The sequence below is a fragment of the Lynx canadensis genome, chromosome B2 (genome assembly GCF_007474595.2).
Source record: "Lynx canadensis isolate LIC74 chromosome B2, mLynCan4.pri.v2, whole genome shotgun sequence".
NCBI lineage: Eukaryota > Metazoa > Chordata > Mammalia > Carnivora > Felidae > Lynx > Lynx canadensis.
The window spans coordinates 2,687,451-2,709,952 of record NC_044307.1 but is presented as its reverse complement, the minus strand read 5'-3'; the positions used below and the strand labels follow the sequence as shown (position 1 = coordinate 2,709,952).

The 22,502-nt window shown below is 47.6% G+C and overlaps 3 protein-coding genes across 3 annotated transcripts; 1 reads left to right on the top strand and 2 right to left on the bottom strand.

The window, feature by feature from the left end:
- Positions 1-5,868: 5,868 nt before the first annotated feature.
- LOC115514808 (histone H2A type 1-E) lies at positions 5,869-6,279 on the top strand. Its single transcript, XM_030316995.1, has one exon. The coding sequence runs from the start codon at positions 5,869-5,871 to the stop codon at positions 6,259-6,261; it is 393 nt and encodes a 130-aa protein (XP_030172855.1). The 3' UTR covers positions 6,262-6,279.
- Positions 6,280-6,753: 474 nt separating this feature from the next.
- Positions 6,754-7,500, bottom strand: H1-5 (H1.5 linker histone, cluster member). Its single transcript, XM_030316959.1, has one exon. It carries the CDS (start codon positions 7,476-7,478, stop codon positions 6,798-6,800), a length of 681 nt encoding a protein of 226 aa, XP_030172819.1. The 5' UTR covers positions 7,479-7,500; the 3' UTR covers positions 6,754-6,797.
- Positions 7,501-11,866: 4,366 nt separating this feature from the next.
- Positions 11,867-12,209, bottom strand: LOC115514836 (histone H4). The gene has a single exon (XM_030317026.1). It carries the CDS (start codon positions 12,204-12,206, stop codon positions 11,895-11,897), a length of 312 nt encoding a protein of 103 aa, XP_030172886.1. The 5' UTR covers positions 12,207-12,209; the 3' UTR covers positions 11,867-11,894.
- Between the last annotated feature and the right edge of the window lie 10,293 nt (positions 12,210-22,502).

Below are 22,502 nucleotides of genomic sequence, written 5' to 3'. Positions count from 1 at the left end.
TGGAACGCTGAGGACACCAAATGCTGACGAGGACGTGGAGCAAGGTGAACCGTCGGTCGCTGCTGGCGGGAGCGCAAAATGGAAAAGGGTCTTCCATCCCGGGAGAGAGTTTGGTCAAGTGTTACAAACCCGTACATACGCTTTCCACGTAATCCTGCAATCGCCTTCTTTGGTATTTACCCAAAGGAGTTGAAAACATGTCACACAAAACCTGCACTCAGGCGCATGTAGCAGCTTTCTTCAGAACTGGCAAAACTTGGAAGCAACCGAGACGTCCTTTGGTCGGTGACTGGATGAGCAAACTGGTGCAGCCAGACAACGCTATCGGCGCTAAAAGGAAATGAGCTGACGAGCCGGAAAAGACGTGCAGGGACCTAAAATGCATATTACGGAGTGAAAGGAGCCAATACAGCCTTACGGAAAAGGTAAAATTATAAAGATAGTAAAACGATCACTGGTTTCCAGGGGCTGAGGGGAGGGAAGCGATGAGTATGTGGAGGGAGCACAGAGGATTTTGAGGGCAGTGAAAACACTGTGTGATGCCATAATGATGGATACACACCATTATCCGCTGAGAGTGAACCTGATGTAAACTGTGGACTTCGAGGGGCGCCTGGCTGACTCAGTTGGTTGAGTGTCCGACTTGGGCTCAGGTCACGATCTTGGGATTCGTGGGTTGCAGCCCCGCGCGGGGCTCTGTGCGACAGCTCAGAGCCCGGAGCCCGCTTCGGATTCTGTGTCGCCCTCTCTCTCTGCCCCTCCCCCGCTCATGCTGTCTCTCTTTGTCTCTCAAACATAAATGTGAAAAGAAAAACCTTTTTTTTTTAAATAATAAAAAAATAAAAACAAAAAGTCAAAGATAAAGTAACATAGAAGTTGTGGACGTACTTCTTGTGTATTTATAAGCTTGTCACTCAAGGACAGAAAAAAAAATACTATTCTGCCGATTGATCACTTGAGGCAAAATTTCCCATCTGTTCAAATTGCCTATGAAAATACAGAGACAATTTAATATGATTAATTTGGAATATGCCAAGAAATAAATGACTGACCAGCCATGAGAAGTCTCTCAAAGGCGATGGCCTTGAGATGGGTGAAGAGAGAAGCTAGTCTGAATCTTTGCCGGAGACCTCACATTCAAAGTTGAATAGCTTCAGACATCTTTTTGGAAACCATATTATAATACCTTTGCTAGATGACTTATAATTTCAGATTTCTGAATTTTTATACTAGTGGTGACTTTAAAAGAAAAATTTCAATGCACTGGAACAAAACATAAGAGACAAAATAATTCCCAGAGATTTTCTGAGATGCTTAGAATGAAGAAAAATATCCACCAGTAAGTGTTTTTTGAGTGTTTTAATTTTTTTAAATGATTTTTGGGGTGCCTGCGTGGCTCAGTTGGTTAAGTATCTGACTCTTGATTTGGGCTCAGATCATGATCTCACAGTTTGTGAGATGGGGCCCTGTGTAGGGCTCTGTGCTCAGCGTGGAACCTGCTTGAGATTCTCTTTCTCTCTCTGCCCCTCCCCCACTCATGCGTGCACGCTCTCTCAGAATAAACACGAAAAAAAAATAAAACGACTTTATATCACGTCTGCTTTAATTGTGAAAATAATACAGAACAAACAATTGAGAATATAGGCATGGACTTTTCACGCAAATATTCGGGTGTTGCACAAAAATGTTCAATAATGGTAACTTTTGAAAGTTGCTGCACTTGTGTATGAAAAAAACAAATATGAAGTACACCCCAATTAATATTAGAAATATGAGCATATGATGTGAATATGGAGTTGTACCTAAAACATGTTCTAATCCAAACATACTAGTGTTTTTTACCAGTTGGTTCTTGTGAATGTATTTTGAGAACATGGAACTATAAAAAATTCTTGCACTCAAATTTGAGGGATAGCATTGTATAAATGTAACACTGGATTTTTAAAATTAATTCTTGGGGCACCTGGGTGGCTCAGTTGGTTAAGAGTCCGACTTGGCTCAGGTCACCATCTCATTGTTCCTGAGTTCAAGACCCGGTCGGGCTCTGCGCTGACAGCTCAGAGCCTGGAGCCTGCTTTGGATTCTGAGTCTCCCTCTCTCTCTGCCCCTCCCCTGCTCACACTCTGTCTCTCTCTTCATCTCAAAAATAAGTAAACATTAAACAAAATTAAAAAACAATTCTTGATATTAACGTGATTGTTCTGTAGCTTTTTAATTTAATTCCATCACCAACATTTTAAACTCACATCTTGAAAATAAAGTAATAGAACGTTAAGGTATCCTGCAAGTGTTAATACATTTGTATTTGGCCAAATACAATTATTTATATTTGTCTCCAAGCAACTGAAACTTAATACTGCGTGCAACTAAAATAATTATGAGTGTATGTATATGTATATATGTATTTGTTCATGTATGTCACATACATAAATGTATTATTTATACACACGCTAAAATAAATTCTATTTTAATTTCTCCAATGCTTTTACTCCAAGGGGATTCCAAAAAATTCAAAAGCATTGGCTATCTGGTTTTTGATTATTTCATGCTCCCAGCACGGAACAGCAGTGAGATGGAAAATACAGATAGATGCAATCCTGACATCTTAGCTATATACTCTGTAAGCCCAAATACACTATACACATACATAGGTACGTACACACCCTAAAACAAAATTATACATAACACATTTTTATATTTTTTCATTTATATTGTATTTAATGGAATTAATGGAATAATCAGAAACTGGACAATTGCTGACCCCTTATTTTTTTAGTACTCTCTTGGGGTAAGAATGTTAGAAAAATTAAAACTTCGTATTCTTTTCAAAGAAGTGGCATGCAGCTGATAATGACTGGGAGAACCATTTGGGGCTACATGTGCAAAGAGAGCACACGGACAGCATCCTCGTATTTATTCTGTGGACTATATTAATTCTTTCAGAAGTTCAAGGTGGAATATTAAAATTACTAATTTATTATGAGTATTCTTTACAAAACTTCGTCTATGTTTATTTATTTTTGAGAGCCAGAGAGACAGAGCACGGGCAGGGGAGGGGCAGAGAGAGAGGGAGACACGGAATCTGAAGCAGGCTCCAGGTTCTGAGCTGTCAGCACGGTGCTCGAACTCAGACCGTGAGATCGTGACCGGAGTGAAAGTCCGATGCTCAACCATCTGAGCACCCAGGCGCCCCATGAGTATTTTAACACATACCTGGATAGGAGTCCATTGTGTCTTTTCTAAAATTTGTAATTATATTGTTTTTTGAAACTCTTTATTTAGATTGAGACCCCAAATCTGGTAAATTAACCTTGATAAGGTGATGTCTTATATTGGCAGAGAAGAATGAAGCAATTAGCTCAGGAAGAAAAGTGAGTTAGAGTTAAAAAAAAAAATTATTCTGGACCGAGATAAAGGACTGTCAGAGAAAAGTGTAATATGCACTTGGCCTTTGAACACAGCATCTGCCACTGAAGTGTTCTTGAGGCTCTGGAGTCAGGCGGGTGCACCCGTGGTCACAGAGAGCTAACCACCCAACGTAAGCCCTAGAGTGGAGATTTTGGTCTCTCTTTATTCACCAGAAGCCCTGGAAGAGGTAGTGATTACAAGTTTTGAGTTAATGCGTCCAAGACATTACTGACTGAAAGTAAGGCCGATCTTAGATGTCCGGACTAACAGTAACAGTAAAAAGAGAGGGGAGGCAAGAAAGTATGAAAGAATCATGTTTAAACCGTGCTAATTGGAGAATTAAAATTAAACTGGCACCTGGCTCACTCAGTTGGTACAGCACGTGACTCAATCTCAGGGTCAGGAGTTCAAGCCCCGCATTGGGCGTGGAGCCTAGTTAAGAAAAAAATGAAAACGCTGTACAGTTCAAGGCTAAAAAAAGAGCTCCCTGCCTTTTTATTCACTGAAATTTCATTTCAGGAGAGCGGATTTCATTTTAATGACAGCCATCATTGGGCATGCAGACCGATTCACAAGGCCTTCTCAAATTATTCTGTGTATCAGCTCCTGCCAAGGGTATCCCCAATGCTACCACCAACAGGATGGTTATGAAATAAACAAATGAAATGTCTTCTTGTCCTAAAGGCAGTGTTTCTCAAAATATGATCTGGGGACACATGGGGGTCTCTGAGACCCTTCTGGTGGGTGTGTGAGACTAAATTTATTTGTGTAGTACTGAAACTCACTTAACTTTTCCATTTGACAATCATATTGCAATAGATTGACTGCAGAAACAAATACTGTACATGAATCTAGCTGTCTTCTATTAAGCCAGAAATTAAAGATATTTACAAAATGTAAACACAATTCCACTCTTCTCCCTGAATTTTGTTATTCTGGAAAAATATAACTATTTCTCATAAAATATGTATGTTGCCGTAAAATGGGAGTTGCCTACGTGAAAATCACAACGAACAGACACGGGTTCCAGAAAAGAGGGCATTACAATGTGAGATAAAGGAGGCAGGCTCAGTATGCACCTTTCTGGAACTTCACTAGGAAAAATGGGGTGGAGTGAGGTGTACCTTGGAAGGTATACCCAGGAAAACACGCAAAAAGTGACCCCTAGAAAAATTCAAGTCTGAAAGTAGTGCCTGGATTAGCAATCCTCATCCTTAAGGGGTGAACGGAGGTGATTAATTTAGGTTCTCATTTTCCTCTCTGTCCCCATCTTTATTCCAACACCATTTAGGTTACTTGGTGAAAACGTAGGCCTACAATGAGAGGTAGCAGAAAGGTCCGTACTCAGCATTGACCGTAAGGAATGTTAAAGGGACTGTGACTTGGTAAGTTTCCTTTAAACCAATTTATGTGATTCAGAGCCTTCCAATGGGAAGGGGGAGCGGGGACAGGGGAGATACTGATAAACGGTGGTATTCCGTAAGGGGAGAGAAATAGATGTTCAGCCAGTTAAGATTTTCACTAGAAGCTGAAAGATAATCTTTCTTCTCGTCATAATTTAAATTTTCTCACTAATTAACCGAACGAGTGATTCTTGGTGTGAGAATTTAGATGTTAAGTGAAATACTCACAATAAAATTATTTTGGGGTGTCTGATGTTTGTGAGAATAAAACAACAACAACAACAACAACTTTAGATCTTATTGGAAACACAAGGCCAAAATGTAGCTTTTGCACAAATTAAGAAGCACGGACCAAAGCCTTCAGCTTAAAAATTGCATTTGCCTACCTCTAAATCGGGATAAAATGGGCACTAGTGGTTTTGGAACGCGTAGATGGCTGTGAAAGAAAGAAAGCCCGTGGGGGCGTCTGACCCCTACCTTGGAGGCACCTTGCACACGTACACGGGGCGGGGGGCGCGATCTCCCGGCGGCTGCGCTGGAGCCTCTTGCCGTCCTTCGGCGCCTCGGTCACCGCCTCCTTGGAGCCCTCCTTCGGGGCGGGAGCGGACTTGGCTGGCTCAGGCAGGGCCGGGAGCAGTTGCTGAAGGGCTTGAGAATAAGAGAGAAAATGAGTAGGGGGCTCTACGTGCCTCTGTTCACAGCTTGTTAGCCTTGACTGGTCTTGTCACGGAGCACAGGAACCACCCCCGTCCCCCAAGCCGAAAGGCTGGAGAAAAACCGAGGGTCTCTAGGTTCTCTTTATGCACAGCTTCTCACGCGAAGAAAATTAAACAAACCGGGTGTCTAATTGGTGGTAAATTCTAGAGGGCATCATGTGGTTGTATCCAATCAAAGTAAGTGTATTTGAAAAGCCAGGATTCCATTGGCTTAAATAAGACTGGAATTTCAGCCAATGGGGCAGCTTTATTTTGGCGCCGCGTGAGGACTATAAGTAATGAAGCTGTGTCCCACCCTACCCACCCACATTCTAGTCCTTGGTGAATTGCTTCTTGTCGTTATGTCCGGACGCGGGAAGCAGGGCGGCAAGGCTCGCGCCAAGGCCAAGACGCGCTCGTCGCGGGCCGGGCTGCAGTTCCCGGTGGGCCGCGTGCACCGGCTGCTCCGCAAGGGCAACTACGCCGAGCGGGTGGGGGCCGGCGCGCCGGTGTACCTGGCGGCCGTGCTGGAGTACCTGACGGCCGAGATCCTGGAGCTGGCGGGCAACGCGGCCCGCGACAACAAGAAGACGCGCATCATCCCGCGCCACCTGCAGCTGGCCATCCGCAACGACGAGGAGCTCAACAAGCTGCTGGGCCGCGTGACCATCGCGCAGGGCGGCGTCCTGCCCAACATCCAGGCCGTGCTGCTGCCCAAGAAGACCGAGAGCCACCACAAGGCCAAGGGCAAATAAGGTTTCCCTAGCAACTTGCAAACCAAAGGCTCTTTTCAGAGCCACTCACTATTTCTGGGAAAGAGCTGGGACAGTATAGTTAAGGGTCTACCTAATGTGCCACTGAACTTTTTAAAGCCCAACCCATCTGCGCTCAATACGTGTACCAATCAAGATCCTCCTGCCTGCAAGGATAACCAGGAAAAGAACCAATTACGGATGTTGCGCGGGCTTTTTAAAAAGGCAAACTTACTTTTTCCTTTTGTAACCCAGATTGTTAGACGCTGCAGTACAGCCCATAAAAGTCGTAAGTAATCCACACACAAGGGGCTGAATGAAATTCAGTCCCCAACTCGTCCTTTGCAAGTGAAATCGAGAGAAAAAAACCGAAAAGGGGAAAGGGGAGCAGATGCAGGGTTTAACTTAACCCGCAGTGGTGGCTGACGCAATTGCTCAAGATTAAGGGTTCGACCTGAGCGTACAGCTGTTTTCAGAAATCTCTGGGTGGCTCTGAAAAGAGCCTTTGGGGTTTTGCTGCCTTCTCAAAGGCCAATTTCCTACTTCTTTTTCGGGGCCGCTTTCTTCGCCTTGGCAGCCTTGGGCTTCGCTGCCTTGGGCTTGGCGGCTTTGGGCTTGGCCGCCTTCGGCTTCACAGCCTTGGGCTTGGCTGGGCTCTTCGCCGCCTTCTTGGGCTTGGCGGCGGCCTTGGCCTTCTTGGGGCTCTTGGCCACCTTCTTGACCCCGGCAGCCGCGGGCTTCTTCGCCTTCTTCGGAGTTTTCTTCACCGCCTTCTTGGCTCCCGCAGCCTTCTTTGGCTTCTTGGGGGTGGCCCCGGAGGGCTTCTTGGCCTTCGCCGCGCCCGCCTTCTTGGCTTTAGGCTTGGCCTCCCCGGAGGCCGCCTTCTTGTTGAGCTTGAAGGAGCCCGAGGCGCCGGTGCCCTTGGTCTGCACCAGGGTGCCCTTGCTCACCAGGCTCTTGAGGCCCAGCTTGATGCGGCTGTTGTTCTTCTCCACGTCGTAGCCGGCGGCCGCCAGCGCCTTCTTGAGCGCGGCCAGAGAGAGGCCGTTGCGCTCCTTGGAGGCGGCGACCGCCTTGGTGATCAGCTCTGACACCGGGGGGCCGGTGGCCTTGCGTTTCGCCGCGCCACCGCCCGCAGCTTTCTTGGTCGCCTTCTTCTTGGCAGGTGACTTCTCCACCGGCGCCGGGGCAGCCGTCTCGGCAGGCGCGGTTTCTGACATGGCCAGAGGCAGGAACTGCGAGAGGAAGAGAGACTCAAAATCCAAAGAGCAAGTCGTGCAATGCCGCCCGACTCCGGCCAGGCGCTTATATAAGCCGGTGGCGCTCTGTGATTGGTGGAGCGTCCAATCCACTGCCCTCAGGCAGCCGCCCTTCGCGGTTGGACTCCAGAACTGTGTTTGTTAGCCCCCCAAATTTGATTAAATGCTGGAAATAATTGTACAGAATTTGACGCTTTGAAGCTGTAAAGGAGGAAAGCAGCCTCCAGGTTCACATGCCGGCTTGTGTTTTCATGAGTCGTGCGCAACAGATGAAAGATATTTTTAAAAATCTTTTCAGCTTTTCACGTATATCCACTGGGTTTAAGGCATTGTGCTAGTTTGTTGCAAGTTTCAATAAGTTTCTACCAACTATCAAGTGGAGATTTTTTTCAAAAGCTTTGTTCCTAGGTTCGGCCTTTGATTTTTTGCTAGAGGAAGACCCAGGTTTCCTTGGTTTGGACGTAAACTTTGTTTCCAACTGTAGCAAGTAACACAGGGGCAGCGCAGACAGTTGCCTGCAGCCCCAAATTCACCACATACACCCCACACACCCCACTTTCAAAACCAGTTCTGCTTCCTAGGATTTTGCAGGTGACAATATCTCTAGAGAATGCCTTTTGCAGCTTGGAGATGTTCAGTAGCCAGAATGACGTCTACCTTGCAGCGGGAGGAAGAGGAATGACTTTGGCTTCAGGATCCAATGACCTGGATTCAAATTCAAACTTAAATTGAGTGTTTTTTTTTTTTTTTATCGAGATCCTTTCTCTCTTTAGTATTAGGCAAATCCATTATAATAAGTACAAAAATTGCCTTGCCCGGATAATGTGCTTTAGGAAAAACTCAAACCTGCTGAAAATATTCAAGGGGTTCCAGTAGTCCTCAAAAGTACAGACTGTGTAGATGACATGGGACTTTGTCCGGTTTCCAAGGTGCTCTTCTCAGTGCTCTCATTCAAACCCCATATCTCCATCAACATTTAATAAAGTACACTGTCAGGAATACCCTCTTCTGTAAGCAGCCAGGAGACATCAATGTGGGCATTTTTGTGTGTTTGAGCAAAGGCAGACCTGTACTTCAGAGAAATTGTTGACTATCAACTATGAGAAGGGTGGGAATTGAGGGACTGCAAGTTATAGAGGTTCAGAAGAATTCAGGAATACATTAGCATCCAAGAGAACTGAGGCAGTAACCTTGAGGTTGGAACGGAGGGAGGATATGTTTGCTTATTTGTTTGGGAGGAGGGTGAGGTGGGGAATGGATAGGATTTTGTGACTGGCCTGGATGAGAAGGGAGGTCTAATGATTAGAATCTCTACTGCAATCAACACTCACCTAGTTCTTCCCTGTGACAAACTTTAGGGAAGTTTAAAGTTGCCAACGTATTTCTCCCCAAAGAGCTCCTGGAGTTGAACCTGTAGCCAACATAAGGCCAAATCGGGACAGTGTCGTTTTCTGTTGCTCTCAAGTTAAGAGTGCTTTTTAGATTTTTTAAATTGTGTTAAGAAAAAAAAAAAAAAAAAAGCCGGAGACAATATTTGGCCTGAAAAGGCCAGAATATTTGCTATCTGGCCATTTTGCTATGTTTTGGACTCATCCACACAGACACAGATTATGGGATATTGCTACAAGCCTGCCTTTTTTCAGAACCATGCACGTCAAGAACTAAAGAAGGGATATTAACAAAAATGTTTTAAGCAAGCATTTTCCACCACTTCAACCACAAAACTTTCAGAAGATCTAGGGTGGGGGAAACCCAAACCTCTATGCTTAAGAGAGGCATAATTAACAAGGGCTAACATTCACTGAGCATTCACTAAGTGCCAGGAAGTAATCTAAGATTGCTCTACAGTCTTATTTGCCACAGTTTACAGCTATAGAGACCCAGGGCAAGGATGAGTACCTGCCAGAAGTTATATGGCTAGTCATTGGCAGTTTTAAGGTTTGAACCTGGACCACAAGCTCTGTAAGCAGTATATGTCCTCAGCTCTATTATGATGGGAAAAATCCTAGAAAGGGTGAGGAGAAATCAATCTTTGAAGCTTGTAAGAGATAACATCAAGTAGTCTCTAAAACTAAGAGCCACTAAAGAATTTCTAAACTCCTCTATAAGAGGACTCTGGCCCGCAGGTCAGAATGGCCTTTTTCTTTTCTTTTCTTTTCTTTTTCTTTTTCTTTTTTTTTCCAGAACGGTCTTTCTTGTCAATTCCCCGACATTCCAAAAAGTTTTAGGAGCCTGTAGCTGGGATGTCAGCCTCTCTGGAAGGGCAAACCCCAAATACGGGAAAGAATATAAGGCCCAGATGGCTGACCAGTCTGAGAACACTCGAGAAAAACTGCAACCTCATGGGAATTAGGATTTGTAATGAAAACAAGCAAATAAACAATTATAGTCCTATGTGAAAAGCACAAGGTTTTTCAAAAAAAACGTAATTGGACAAATTTAATAGACACAACAAATTTATTAGGAAACCCATTATTTTTGTGGAAACTAGTAACAGCTTTAAAATCTTAGTTCCGTCTGATTCCTTTTGAAAAAAAACCCCGAAAATCCTCACAACCCAACTTCACACTGAGAAGCACAATTTTAAAACAAGGAAATACCTTATGCTTTTTAGAGCTCCTGAGAACTCAGAGGACAGCCTGCAGGTCAGAATATGTAGGTCATTGCCGGCCCATTTTCCACAATCACATACATGGATAAAACCGAAGACTATTCTCGTCAAACATCACGTTGAAACCTTTTTAAGCACGGAGGGTACTACATGTTCTATGCCTCCGAGTAAGAGAAGCAAATTGAGGCCCATTCCGGATGTAAAAGCACTGGGGGCCACTTGGCAAAAGTAAATAAGCCAACTGCACAATGCACAGAAACCTAAACTCAACTTTAAAACTTTCTTTCCTTCAATCACTTCACGTGGCCCAGAACAGCTCATTTCTAGGATGGCTGGTTCGTTTCAATATATTCAAACAGCTCCTTTGTGCTAAGTACCAGGAGGGGTCAGCCAGTGCGAAACCTCCCGATGCACAGCACAACAGCCACCTCCTGCAGTCTTCGGGTGCACACGCCTGGTGTGGCCCAGGAGCTATTGGAAACCGCCCCGTGTTGTTCCCGAGCCTACCGTATATTCCCTACAAGTTTAACAGCTCTTTTCTGGTGACAATGGAGGGGCTCTGAAAAGAGCCTTTGGGGTAGGGTGTACGGAGAACGCCACAAAGCTTTAGGCCCGCTCCCCACGGATGCGGCGCGCCAGCTGGATGTCCTTGGGCATGATGGTGACGCGCTTGGCGTGGATGGCGCACAGGTTGGTGTCCTCGAAGAGCCCCACCAGGTAGGCCTCGCACGCCTCCTGCAGCGCCATCACGGCCGAGCTCTGGAAGCGCAGGTCGGTCTTGAAGTCCTGCGCGATCTCGCGCACCAGCCGCTGGAACGGCAGCTTGCGGATGAGCAGCTCGGTGGACTTCTGGTAGCGGCGGATCTCGCGCAGGGCCACCGTGCCGGGCCGGTAGCGGTGCGGCTTCTTGACGCCGCCGGTGGCCGGCGCGCTCTTGCGGGCCGCCTTGGTGGCCAGCTGCTTGCGCGGGGCCTTGCCGCCCGTCGACTTGCGCGCCGTCTGCTTCGTGCGAGCCATGACAACTAGGGCTAGCTACTCAGCACTGCAGGATCAAGAACACGGGTCCCAGTACTTATAGCGACCCTCGAATCCTGATTGGACAGTAGGCGCCCGCCCCGCCCAGCCTCGCCCCGCCTCCAGAATTCACTTGGTTCAATCCATTGAGGACCGGAAGCGTCTTCCCGCCTCGCCCGCCGATCTCTGTGATGATGCACAAAGAAAATGTCGGCCTTTTCAAAAAACTTCTAGGTTGCATGAGCATCCCTTACCATGTTGTATTGAGAATCCCAAAGTGCATTTCACGAATTTAAAAAGCGTCATGATTGCATTCCTGGTAAAAATGCATCTACTTTAAATGAAGTCAATTGGCGGGACTGACGTGGTTTGCGCGTCCTGGCAATGCGTTCTAAGCCAGAACTCCCAGACGAAGAGAATCGCCGTTTACCACGATCGTCCTGTTGCCCCTCGGACGATGTATGGTAAGTTAGTTCGGCTTTCAGTACAAACCTGCTTTTGACAGTATAGACTCGGCAAGACCGGACGTTTAGCCACTTTGTGGTGGACACACCGGGGGCCGAGTGCAGAGACGCGCGGATATTTCAGGCACAGTTTAGTTTCAGGTCTGATGGGTCCTAACCCACGCTAAGGGCACTCATGGTACGGCGCTCAGCTAAGTCAATAAAGGGGTCTACAGCTCCTTAACAGATTTCGTGGGTGGCCCTTAGAAGGGCCTTTTGGGCAAATAGGTGCGACGATTTAAGGTCATCTCAGCCCCCGAAGCCGTAGAGGGTGCGGCCCTGGCGCTTGAGCGCGTACACCACGTCCATGGCCGTGACCGTCTTGCGCTTGGCGTGCTCCGTGTAGGTGACGGCGTCCCGGATCACGTTCTCCAGGAACACCTTGAGCACCCCGCGGGTCTCCTCGTAGATGAGGCCGGAGATGCGCTTGACGCCGCCGCGCCGGGCCAGCCGCCGGATGGCGGGCTTGGTGATGCCCTGGATGTTGTCGCGCAGCACCTTGCGGTGGCGCTTGGCGCCCCCCTTGCCTAGGCCCTTCCCACCCTTACCGCGTCCAGACATGTTTCCGGAACAAACACTATTACTCGCCGAGGTAGGAGTTTATATACTCCTCTGTCGGACCTGTTTGGGAACACCGCCGACCCACAGTATCCGCCCGGTGAGGTCTCCGACCGAGCCCAGCCCGAGTTTTCAGCATCAATGCGAGGGGCGGTGCTTACAGTCCTTGGTTAAAAAAAGGCGCCTAATGGAAAGTTCCTGCGGTTCTGTGCGCTTGCCCGGGCCTCGGTGGCCGGGTGAAGTCTTGCTGTTGTTTCTGTCGCTCAGCACTGGTCGAGGTGGCGACTCGTGGCGGGGCAGCTGAGCTCGCGTGGAACTCTCCTGAGCTGCGATTGCAGGCATTTGGGGGCGTTCGTGAAACCGCGTCGGGCGCCGGGTCCTCTCTCCGTGACCCGTCGGGCGGCCCGCGTCAGCGCCTCCTGGCTACAGGTCAAGGTGCGGTTTTTACCTCCCCGTTTCCTTTCTTTACGTATTACTTATTGTCTTCTTTCCCTTCCCCTTCGCTGCCACATATTTTGGGGGAAGTGACTTATTCTCTTCATCTGGGTTGGAAACACTAGGTTTCTTAAGTTGTTGAGGAAGGTGACCTTTTACTCATGCCTTGCAGAGCGCAGGAGCAGGCGGCAAAGCTTTTCCAAGCTCCCCCTCCCCCACCAAGTCCTTTGATGAACTGGGAAACCGACTGCACCCAGAAACCCTCTGCCTTTCATTTACAAACAAAAGGCAGAATGAAGAGACTAGGGAAGACTTTATTCCAGGGAAAAAACCTTGGAAAGGCGGCGCTGTGGTGGTTTCCCTGATCGGGCTGTATGGAACGGCCTCTCTCGGGCGCTGGCTTGTCTCCCAGATAATGAATCGTTTCTCCCTGGAAACCTGCCCGTCCACACCCACGCTTCTCTTTCCCCCAGCCTCTGTTAGGTTTACACTTCCTATTTCAAAAGCGTGTGATTATTTACTCCTTGAACAAATACCTAATTTTATTCCAGGAATCAGCCACTGGGTGTATCCTAAACTGTACTTCCCGTAAGTTAAAAACACTACTTGCCTGTGTTGTATTCGTGAACATTTCTTACTGAGCGTCGAGTCCCGCCTCTTTTTCCATCCCTGTGTAAAAATGGAATCTGCGTGCTTAACCTTGAGGAAGTAAAAGGTGTATCTGCTGATGAATAAGGGCACTCTTTCCCCTGCACCTACAGAGAAACGGGCCACATTCGGCTTCAATATATACCAGCTGTTCTTGGAAATATTATTTGGAGACCAGTCTTTTCAAGACAAGTCTTGCAGCACAGAAAAGTTATGAGTGTTCCTTTGGTGAAGGTAACATACCTTGAAAGGCGTGTAATTTGATTTGATTGCATTGCCAGTGCTCTGTCCTGAAACATTCACGGTCTCTGTTTCCCGAAGGTGTAACTCCCTGTTAAATGCAAGACTCTTCATTCTCTTCTCCCCCTGGCATGGAGGGAGCAAACAGACGGGCCTGCAGATTTTTTAGCTACATCTGCTAGCAGTCTGTTCCCTGCATGCAAGGGGGAGAAGAGAATTAAAAAAGTCCCCAATATTTTAAGAGCTTAAGGTTCTCACTTCCTTTCAATTAAATACTATTAAAATTCTATTTTGTGTCTCGGCATGTAATTATGCTAATTGACATGAGCTGTCCAATAATTTCTTGGTGAATAATTGGGATACATGCAGGGATTCCCCCCCCCACACACACACACACATTAGGAGAGATAGTATTTTCCAAGAGAAATATTGACAATGTTTTAAGTTCTGTGAAACTTAATTAGGCCCTTAATTAGGCAAAATTAAGGCCCTTAAAAGGCCTAATTAAGGCCCTTGCCCCTTAATGAGGCGAAAGTTGTTTGCCGATCCACACCTCCTTGGTTGACAATTTTTTAATATTATTAGTTCCAAGTGTTTGGCTCAATCCTTTTCAATATTGTCGTGTTTTCAATTTAATTTGCACATCCTTATTTCCTTGCCGCCTGATTTTGTTTTGTTTGTTCTGGTTAAGGCTTTGGAAGTGGCTGGGAGATTGTTTTCCTTATCTTTGACTTTTTTGTTGCTGTTTTCCACTCAAAGTTAGCTTCCCTACTAGTCATTACTCCCTCTCCCAAATCTCATTTCTCCTGTCCCCCACATGCTTGCACACTCACTTATACGTGCACACAGACATACCGGTCCAAAACGCCACCAACTTTTTGGAGTCTTTTCCACTCCATGAACTTAGGCTCTCAAGTCCTTTCTCCCACTTTGGTAGTATCTTACTTCCACACAGAGCAGCCTTTCACCAGCTCAGAATCTTAACTGTGAGACCTGGAAGCAAGAAGTTTCCTTTTCTTGCCCTCGCCTCAGAGCACCCACCACCGCCGCTGGCATCTGTAAAGCTTTCTTCAGCTTCTAACTCCTTCCATGTGCTGGTAAGACCAGTGGAAGGGGGCGCCTAGTCTAGGTGGCTCAGTTGGTTAAATGCCAGACTTTGGTTCAGGTCTTGATCTAACAGTTCGTGGGTTCCAGCCCCACGTCGGGCTCTGCTGACCCTGTGGAGCCTGCTTGGGATTCTCTCTCCCTCTCTCTCTGTCCCCCCACCCCCATCAGTAAATAAACCTAAAAAAAGCGGGGGGGGGGGGTAATTGAAGCGGGATGCACTGCTCCCTACTTCGGCCTCTTCCTCTCTTCATCTTACCTGTCCTCTTTCCTAGGGTCATTGTGTCATATTCTTGTCCGTTAATGGCTAGAAAAGTGATTTTCAAAACTCACTAATCAGTGGCAACTCTTGCTTTGTTCTGAAACTCTAAAGACTCAAGTGTATTCTCCAACATAGGAGGCATTTCATGCCTGACATTGCCTCATTTTATCGAATGTCCTACCTTGTTTCTGCAATTTCTTACTATCACGTGATCCATGATGGTCTTTATATTGTTTTCTAAGCTTCTCTTAATTTAGCTAATTTTCATGCCTGAAATCTATCCGACAACATTGCCGGGAAATGCTGTTCATCTTACCTTACTAATATCTCCAGGGTTGGCTACTGAGAACATAAAAACCACAGTGAAGCTGAGGGCCCTGGTGTAGAGGCCCCCTTAGCCATCCTGGCTTCCAAAGAAGGGGGAGAGGCCAAGAACGCAGTTCCTAAGCTTCTACTCTTCGAAAATGAATTGGTTGCTGTAGACTGAATGTGTGTGTCCATTCAGAATTCATAACGTTGAAACCTGAACCCTAATGTGATGGGCCTTGGAAGTGGGGATACTGACAGGCGCTGAAGTCCTAAGTGCAGAGGCCTCCCGGATGCTGTTAGTGCCTCTGTAAGAGAGACCCCAGTGATCCACTGTTGTCTCCCACGGTGTGAGGACCCAGTGACATGACCGTCTGTGAACCAGGAAGTAACTTCTCAGTACACACTGAATTTTTTTATAAAAAAAATTTTTTTTTTCCTTCAACGTTTATTTATTTTTGGGACAGAGAGAGACAGAGCGTGAACGGGGGAGGGGCAGAGAGAGAGGGAGACACAGAATCGGAAACAGGCTCCAGGCTCTGAGCCATCAGCCCAGAGCCTGACGCGGGGCTCGAACTCACGGACCGCGAGATCGTGACCTGGCTGAAGTCGGACCCTTAACCGACTGCGCCACCCAGGCGCCCCATCAGTACACACTGAATTTGACCAAAGCCTTTGTCTTTGACTTCGCAGCCTCCCGAACTCTGGGAAATAAATTTCCGTTGTTTGTAAGCCACGCAGCGTATGGTGTTCTGTCCTGGCAGCCGGAACAGACCAAGACACTGGTGTCCTGTAAATCAAGTTTAAAACGTACTCAAGATTCAGATGAACGTAGGGGAAGGGAAGGAAACGTGAGATAAAAATAGGAGGCAAACTGTGAGAGACTCTTAAATACCAAGAACAAGCTGGAGGGGAGGGGAGGAGAGGGGGTAGCTGGGGGATGGGCGTTGAGGAGGGCACTTGTGATGAGCCCTGCATGTCATTGTAAGAGATGAATCACTGGGTTCTACTCCTGAAGCCGAGACTACACTGTATGTTAACTAACTAGAATTTAAATAAATAAAGAAGAAAGCGGGGGGGGGGGGGGGGGGGAAAGGACTCAGAAATGGTGCCTTTGGTTTTGGTGGTTATTCCAGGTCATTTGTGAGTAAACCCAGAAAATTCTGTTGGAGATCATGGCCCAAGAGTCCAGGTATGAACTGAATGAGGATGAGCAGGGATGAGCGTTTGGTTCAGCTTTTTGATATGCCCAAATTCGGGTGACCCCCCGAGAACAAACCACCAGAGTCCAGAGTCAAAGCCAAGTGGCAAGGGTCGTTTATTGCAGGTTCGAACCCGGACCTCCGCGCACTTGTTGCCGGTGACGCTAAGAGGCCCGAGCGAGGTTTTTACAGCATTTTTATAGACAGGCCCAAACAAGTTAAGGGGAAGTTAGAGGCTTTCCATGGTTACAGAGCTGTTATTGGTTGACATTTAAATTTGAACACAGAACTTGATTGGTTCCCACCTTTAGGTCAGACCACAACTGGCCATGCCTTGGCTAGTTCCAGGAACGGCGGCTGGGGGGGGGGGGGGTCTTTTGTTTTGTGGTTATGGGTACACCTGGTATCTTTCTTTAGTCTCTCATTCCCCCCTTTCTTTGGTGCCTCAAGAGCCAATCTTGGGTCTTATGTGTCTGATTCAAATGTTTCATTAACGATAGGTTGGTATTGGGTCCTAAGGACCATCAGTTGGACCGTGTTAACCCGGTCTTTGATAATGGCAACTAGTTTATTAATAAAGGAAGGCCCGAAGGTGAGGAGAAGGAGGAGTATAAGGGGCCCAGCTAGAGCTGAAAGCAGGGTGGCTAGCCATGGGGACTGATTGAACCAAGACTCAAACCAGCCTTGTTGTTCTCGCCCACGCCTCCGTTTGGCCAGGCCTTCTCTAACTTTAGCCACGGACTCTCGGACTACTCCGGTGTGGTCAGCATAAAAACAACATTCTTCTCTTAAGGCTGCACATAAACCTCCTTGTTGGAGGAACACTAGATCTAGCCCCCTTCGGTTCTGTAGGACTACTTCAGAAAGGGAGGTCAGAGATTTTTCGAGGTGCGAGATTGAGTCCTCAACTCTGGTTGTATCTTCATCAATGGCTGCCCTTAGGCTGTTGAACCCCCGGTGCTGGATGGCTAGTGATGAGATCCCTGTTCCTGCCCCTATGGTACCGAGGCCAAATAAGGTGGACAAAGTTATGGCCGTAAAGGGTTGCCGTTTTGTTCTTATTGACTCTCTTGCTTCCGTCCCTTCTGTCCACAGGTCATATACGACATTTTCTTGGTGGTAAATAACCTTTGGAAACACTAATACCATGATACAATATTCTGTTGACAAATTAAAGACATTCCTGCTAACACATGGGGTGAGCCCTGTCTTAGAACAAACCCACCAACCTTCAGGAGCTGGAATTATCCATTTAGATTCATTTATAGAGTAATTAGTCGGGGCACAGAGCTGGATATGGCTAGAGGGGACCTTTCCTAGACAAGTCCCATTGCCAGTGACCGCTTGCAGTGTGAGGCCGGGGCTCTTTCGATTCCACTTGCAAGCTGCTGGGGACTCTTCTCCTGATTGTGAAAAAGGGGCAGCTAGACCTACGGCTTCGTAGAAGGGGGTTTTATATCATAACATAACCAGCAGGCCCTTGTCGCCTCAGGGTCCGACCGGTTTAAGGCCTCATATGCTGCTGTTAGCAATTTCCATAGGGAGTCTATGCCTTCTGGGTTCTGATTTTCTCGGACAGCTTGTGCTTTTACTCCTGGGGTAAGGATGGGGGTCCTGCTGGAGGGAGTAGTGGAGATCTGCCCGGGGATAGGCTTATCTCTTTTTTTCCCCTAATACCTGATTTGGCCCCACTGGTTGTACAAGAGGGGAGACTTTTAATTTTATTTGAATGGCAGTCCCAAAGAGGGGATATTGATATAAGTAGAGTCCCCAAGTGAGTCCTGAGACCCACCGCCTGTCCTTTTTCCCCTCCTCTGTAAATCTTACACGAATAAGGTTACAGTTCTCATCATACCTGGTGTGGGTACATGGTTGGACATAGGACATTTCAATAAATTGGGGTTTTACTTCCCACTTCCATTCGCCATCACTGGAGGTGACACAACTCCAGGCTGCGCAGTAGAGGGTTTCGATCCCTCCACATGTCTGCTTCATCACCCCTGTCCTAAATCCCGGACATGCATAAAATCCATTTCTACTTATTGACACCCTCCTTTGCAGCTGCCTCCATTTACCTCCTTCCATTTCTTCTAATGGACTAACTTTTTCTAAATTGAAATATAAATCTGGCCACCAGGTATTTAATGGGGCAGTTCCTAGGGTTTTGTTGTAGATTTCATGAGTCTCTAAGTTAGTAATTTCCCAGGTCAAATTATAGGGGTTGCGGGGATTTGGATCTACAGACAGAATTTGCAGAACAATCAAGAGGAGGGCAAGTACCATAGTTACGGCTCAGTCCGTTGGCGGCGTAGGGTCAATTTTAAAGGACTGTCCTTAGTCCGGTCAACAGTCCAGGTTGTCTTTGAGGGTCCGATGAGGTCTGAGAACGGGTCCACCGGTTTGGCGTGGGTGCAATGGATCCAGGTGGCGATTCCGTCTACTTTGATGGCAGTCGGCTAGTCAGGATGACCTGGAAGGGTCCTTTCCACCTGGGTTCCAGAGTCCCCTGCCGATGACGTTTGACGAGGACCCAATCCCCGGGGCAGAATTGATGAGGAATAGGCGGGGGTCCAGTCTCATAAAGTTCTTTTAATTTGGGCCATACATCTTCATGGACCCTCTGCAAGGCTTGTAGGGAGAACAAGAGTTCAAGACCATTATCGTTCTCAGTTTTGACAAGGTTATCTTTTAGGTTAGGGATGATGGGGGGTGGTCTACCATGTATTATTTCATAGGGTGAGTCCCAGTTTGTATGGGGAATTACGCACCCTGAACAGAGCGTAGGGGAGAAGGACCACCCAATTAGCGCCAGTCTCCATGGTCAATTTGGTTAGGGTCTCTTTTAATGTTCTGTTCATTCTTTCTACCTGTCCTGAGCTTTGGGGTCGGTCTCTCTTCTGGGGCGTCCCTGTTGTTGTAGACCCGTTGTGCTATACGGAGCAGATCCTGGATCTGTTTACCTTCTAAATCCTCTAGCCTTTGGAGTTTTGTTTTTTTTTTAATGTCAGGAGCTGCTTGGTTTACAAAGGACGTAACGACAGCGGCCTGGTTCTCAGGGACTTCTGGATCCATGGGGGTAAACTGTCTAAAGGCTTCCATTAGTCTAAGTAAGCAGCTGGACTCTCTTGTCTTTCCCTGTACGACCGAATATACCTTAGCCACATTGGTGGGCTTGCGAGCTGCAGCCCGGAGACCCGCCATCAGAGTCTGGCGATAAATGAGTAGCCTTCCCCTACCTTCTGCCGCGTTGTAGACCCATTCGTCCTGTGGAGGTCTGGTTAGGGGGAAAGCCGCATTAATGAGGTCAGGGTTAGATGTCGGCTGACCGTCGTCTCCGGGAACCAGCTTTCTCGCTTCTGATTGGATCCTCTCTCGCTCCTCTGTAGTGAACAGGATGCGGAGGAGCTGCCGTCAGTCGTCCCAGGTGGGCTGGTGGGTGAACATGACACTGTCTAAAAGAGCTATTAGGTCTTTAGGGTCATCAGAGAATCGAGCGTTCTGTGTTTTCCAGTTGTAAAGGTCACTGGTGGAAAAGGGCCAATACTGGAGTCGGGGGTTGCCTGTTTCATCTGGGGGTCCTACTTCCCGCAGGGGTAGGGCCACGGTGGAGTCGGGGAGGCGAGGGTTTGGCTCACGCTGGGTGCGCCCGCGGGTTCGGCCGGCTGGCCCCTCGCGGTCGGTTTCGTTTTCGATGGGGCCCGGCGCAGCTATAGCCTCCCGTCCTCCTGGTTCCGGCGCGGCTGCCGCTTCCCGTCCTCCCGGTTCCCCTAGGGGGGCAACTAGCAGGGCGGCTGCTGCGGGCAGGGCCTGGGGTACGAGGGGAGGGGGATGATAGGGTGGAGGGTCTAGGGATAGTAGGTCCAGACTATCGGGCAATACGGGATACAAGGGCGCGGATGGCGTCTTTGGTTTTGGGGGATCTGCAGTCCGCATGGCAAGGACCTTCCACGTTCCTGAGGACAGGAAGGGGGCCAACCGGGGGGTGGATTTTCCACCAAATCTTGCCATACTAGAACGTAAGGGAATCTGATCCGGGTGTCCCTCGCGACCCGGTAGAAAAATCTTTGACTTCACCTTAGCAATTATAGGGAGGCAGAAAGTTCCTTCGGTTGGTCATCCAACGCCGCAGGTTGGCCATTCGGAGCGGCAGAGGGTTAATTTTCCCCTCCGGATGTCTAGACTCAAATTCTGCCCTCTGCTTCTAACATCCCTGAAGTTAGCAACAAGGAGAGAAAGAGGAGTGCTTTGAGATTGGCCCGTCTGTATCCCGGAGGTGGAGAAAAGGATTAAAAGGAGAAACAGTAAAGTTATGAGGATTTCTGGTTGCGCCAGGCCAGGTCACCTGTGGAAGAGAAGGGGTTCAACACTTAAAGGTTATAGAATAAAGAACACAACACTTAGATCGCTAGTGCGTTTCGGGTGTTCGTAACCCGGACAGAAGAATTCCGATGGGCCCAAAAAGGTGCTCCAGACGGGTGCCAGTGGACGTCTCCTACTGGACCCGACCGACTGCCCTATAGCGCGTCCGCCAGGGCTGTGTCAGTCACCGATACAGATTCCGCGCGGGAGAGAGCCAGAAACGAACAGAGCCGGCTCACTTACCGATCGGTCTCAGGGACGACCCGTTGACTTGGGGTCTGGTGGGCTTGGGGGTATCCCGGAGGAGCCCCCAAATGATATGCCCAAATTCGGGTGACCCCCGAGAACAAACCACCAGAGTCCAGAGTCAAAGCCAAGCGGCAAGGGTTTATTGCAGGTTCGAACCCGGACCTCCGCGCACTCGTTGCCGGTGACGCTAAGAGGCCCGAGCGAGGTTTTTACAGCATTTTTATAGACAGGCCCAAACAAGTTAAGGGGAAGTTAGAGGCTTTCCATGGTTACAGAGCTGATATTGGTTGACATTTAAATTTGAACACTCCGCCGAACTTGATTGGTTCCCGCCTTTACGTCAGACCACAACTGGGCATGCCTTGGCTGGTTCCGGAACGGCGGGGGGGGGGAGGGGGGGTCTTTTGTTTTGTGGTATTTTTCTTTTTTTTTTTTTTTTTTTTTAATTTTTTTTTTCAACGTTTTTTATTTATTTTTGGGACAGAGAGAGACAGAGCATGAACGGGGGAGGGGCAGAGAGAGAGGGAGACACAGAATCGGAAACAGGCTCCAGGCTCTGAGCCATCAGCCCAGAGCCCGACGCGGGGCTCGAACTCACGGACCGCGAGATGTGACCTGGCTGAAGTCGGACGCTTAACCGACTGCGCCACCCAGGCGCCCCTTGTGGTATTTTTCTTTAGTCTCTCACTTTTGTTTTTGCCATTTACTTGTTTCTTGATCTTAGAAGAAAGAGCACTTCTTGGAATGCAGCCACTATATTTTCCTTCTTTATGCCCTTAATTTGTCTCTACGCTTTTGCTTTCACAAATAGCAGTTTGATGAATATTCGCGATATGTCCTTTTATGGGTCTGTAGGAGAATTTCCTTTGGGCATAGACCTGGGCATACCCAGTTCTACGAAGTAAATTAGATAATTGTTCAAAATGTATTGCGTAAAACCACCATCAGCAAAACCGCCACAGGAAAGTAAGTTTCTCCACCTCGCATGCCACGTGTGATTTTTACCCAGTATTTCATTATTTTAACTTGCATTTATCTGATTACCTAGTGAAGTACAAAAATTCTTCATATAATTGTTAGCTATTCAACTGTCTCCATTTAAAGTCAGATTTTTTTTTCTATAAGATAGGCAATAAACTAATATACTCAAGGCGTATTTTCTTCCACAGAACTATCATTCCTCTAAACCCTGTTTCAGGCCATTTATGTAGGTGAAAATTTTTAAGTGCACTTGGTACCAGTTTCCATCTCAGAAATACATTATTTCTAATCTTATCCAGATAAGAAACCTTATTACTGGTAGAGATATACTTAGAAATGCATTTTTTACACTTAAGAATCTCTTTCATAATGAGAACCGTGTCAGTGGGGGACACTTCCGGCAGCATAGCCCGCTGCAGAGTGAGCACCCCCCATGCTTCCTTCGTGAAGAATCTTTGGCCGGGTGCCTGGGTGGCTCAGTCAGTTGAGCATCGGACTCTTGGTTTCAGTTCA